Below are 2,093 nucleotides of genomic sequence, written 5' to 3'. Positions count from 1 at the left end.
GGGGGGGCTGAGGTAAATAGCGGGGTTTGGGGGGATTTGTGGGGTTTGGGGGGAATTTGTAGGGTTTGGGGGGGGAGTTATGGGGTTTGGGGGGAGTTCTTGGGGGTTTGGGGGGGGTTTTGGGGGGTTTGGGGGGGGGTTTATGGGGTTTGGGGTAATCGATGGGGTTTGAGAGGGGGATTTATGGGGTTTGAGGAGGCAATTATGGGGTAGGGGGGATTTGGGGGATTTCAGGGGGGATTTGGGGGGTTTGGGGTAATCTATGGGGCTTGGGGGGGGATCTATGGGGTTTGAGGGAGATCTATGGGATCTGGGGGGGATTTATGGGATCAAAGCAAACCGGGCTGCTCAAGGGGGGCATTATAGGGGTGCGAGGCCACCCCCCGGACCCCCTTTCCCCCCCCCGCGCCCCCCCCCAAAGTGTAAATGAGGCAGAATGGAGCCGGAGGCGGGGGGTGAGAGCCAGCGGGCCCCCAGCGTCCCCTGGCGCAGCTACAAGCTGGTGGTGGACCCCGCGCTGCGCCGCGCCCCCCAGAAGGTGTACCGCTACGATGGCGTCCACTTCAGCGTCCCCGTGAGTGCCCCCCCTCGTTAACGAACCCCCCCCCTCATTAACAACCCCCCCCACTCATTAATAACCCCCCCCGGTAACGAGCAGCGGCCTCACAAACGAAGCGTCCCCCCCCAAAAAACGTTACGGGGGCGGGACGGGGTAGAAAACCCTATAAATAAATTACGGGATTTTTTACTCCGGGGGGGTGGTTTTGGGGCTTGGAAGTAAATATTTGGGGTCTTGGGGCTCTTCACGATTTGGGGTGCCCCATAGATACCCCAAAAGGACCCCAAAATCACCCTAAAAATGCTTTATAGTCCGGGAAATGCCGCAATTGAAGACTTTTTGGGGCGTTTATGGGGTTTTTAATCAATATTCGGAGTTTTGAGGCGCCTCACGATTTGGGGTGCCCCATAGATGCCCAACGGGGACCCCAAAAACACCCCATAAATGCTTTGTAGTCCAGGAAACCCCATAATTGAAGATATTTTGGGGTGTTTTGGGGGTTTTATTTGGATATTGGGGTTTTTGAGGTACCCCGCGATTTGGGGTGCCCCACAGATACCCCAAAAGGACCCTAAAATCACTCTAAAAATGCTTTATAGTCCAGGAAATGCCACAATTGAAGACATTTTGGGGTGTTTATGGGGTTTTTAAATCAATATTTGGGGTTTTGAGGCGCCTCACGATTTGGGGTGCCCCCTAGATACCCCAAGAAGACCCCAAAATCATCCTAAAAGTGCTTTTTAGTCCAGGAAACCCCATAATTGAAGATATTTTGGGGTGTTTTGGGGTTTTTTAATTAGATACTGGGGTTTTTGAGGCTCCTCACAATTTGGGGTGCCCCATAGATACCCCAAAAGGACCCTAAAATCACCCTAAAAATGCTTTATAGTCTGGGAAATGCCACAATTGAAGACATTTTGGGGCGTTTATGGGGTTTTTAATCAATATTTGGGGTTTTGAGGCTCCTCACGATTTGGGGCGCTCCATAGATGCCCAACGGGGACCCCAAAAACACCCCATAAGTACTTAATTACGTAGGAAACCCCGTTAATACGTCCCTGAGGATGTTGTGGGGGCGTTTACGGGGTCAGACGTCAACGTTACGGGGCGGAGAAAGCCCATAAAAGGATTTTGGGGGGTTTGGGGGGTTTTTGGGGGGCGGTTTTGGGCTGATTTCCTGCCTTTCCTGGTAGGATTCCGGGTACCGCCCCGAGGGCGACGTGCGGGACCCGCGGCCCCGGCGCATCTGGGCCAAGCACCGCGACCTCTCCTTGCCCGTCCCCAAATTTAAGGTGAGTTTGGGGGGTTTTGGGGGATCTTGGTGGGGTTTGGGGGATCCCAACGGGATTTGGGGGAGCTCGATGGGGTCTTGGGGATCTTGATGGGTCTTGGGGATCCCAACGGGGTCTTGGGGGTCTTGATGGGATTTGGGGGATCCCAACAGGGTCTTGGGGATCTCGATGGGATTTTGGGATCCCAACGGGGTCTGGGGATCTCGATGGGATTTGGGGGATCCCAACGGGGTCTTGGGGAT

The 2,093-nt window shown here is 54.4% G+C and overlaps 1 protein-coding gene across 1 annotated transcript; it reads left to right on the top strand.

Moving 5' to 3' along the window:
• Positions 1–414: 414 nt before the first annotated feature.
• LOC118159261 (histone-lysine N-methyltransferase SETD1A-like) lies at positions 415–1,941 on the top strand. Its single transcript, XM_035313867.1, has 2 exons — positions 415–574; positions 1,753–1,941. Exons 1-2 carry the CDS (start codon positions 437–439, stop codon positions 1,939–1,941), a joined length of 327 nt encoding a protein of 108 aa, XP_035169758.1. The 5' UTR covers positions 415–436.
• The last annotated feature ends 152 nt before the right edge of the window (positions 1,942–2,093 follow it).

Source organism: Oxyura jamaicensis, unplaced genomic scaffold, assembly GCF_011077185.1.
Source record: "Oxyura jamaicensis isolate SHBP4307 breed ruddy duck unplaced genomic scaffold, BPBGC_Ojam_1.0 oxyUn_random_OJ69159, whole genome shotgun sequence".
Classification (NCBI taxonomy): Eukaryota; Metazoa; Chordata; class Aves; order Anseriformes; family Anatidae; genus Oxyura; species Oxyura jamaicensis.
The sequence above is the reverse complement of the archived record's forward strand: the minus strand, read 5'-3'. Positions and strand labels throughout refer to the sequence as shown.

Coding starts and splice junctions, on each gene's coding strand:
- LOC118159261 (XM_035313867.1), top strand. CDS start 437: ATGGAGCCGGAGGCGGGGGGTGAGAGCCAGCGGGCCCCCAGCGTCCCC. Junction 575..1,752: donor GCGTCCACTTCAGCGTCCCC/GTGAGTGCCCCC, acceptor CTTTCCTGGTAG/GATTCCGGGTACCGCCCCGA.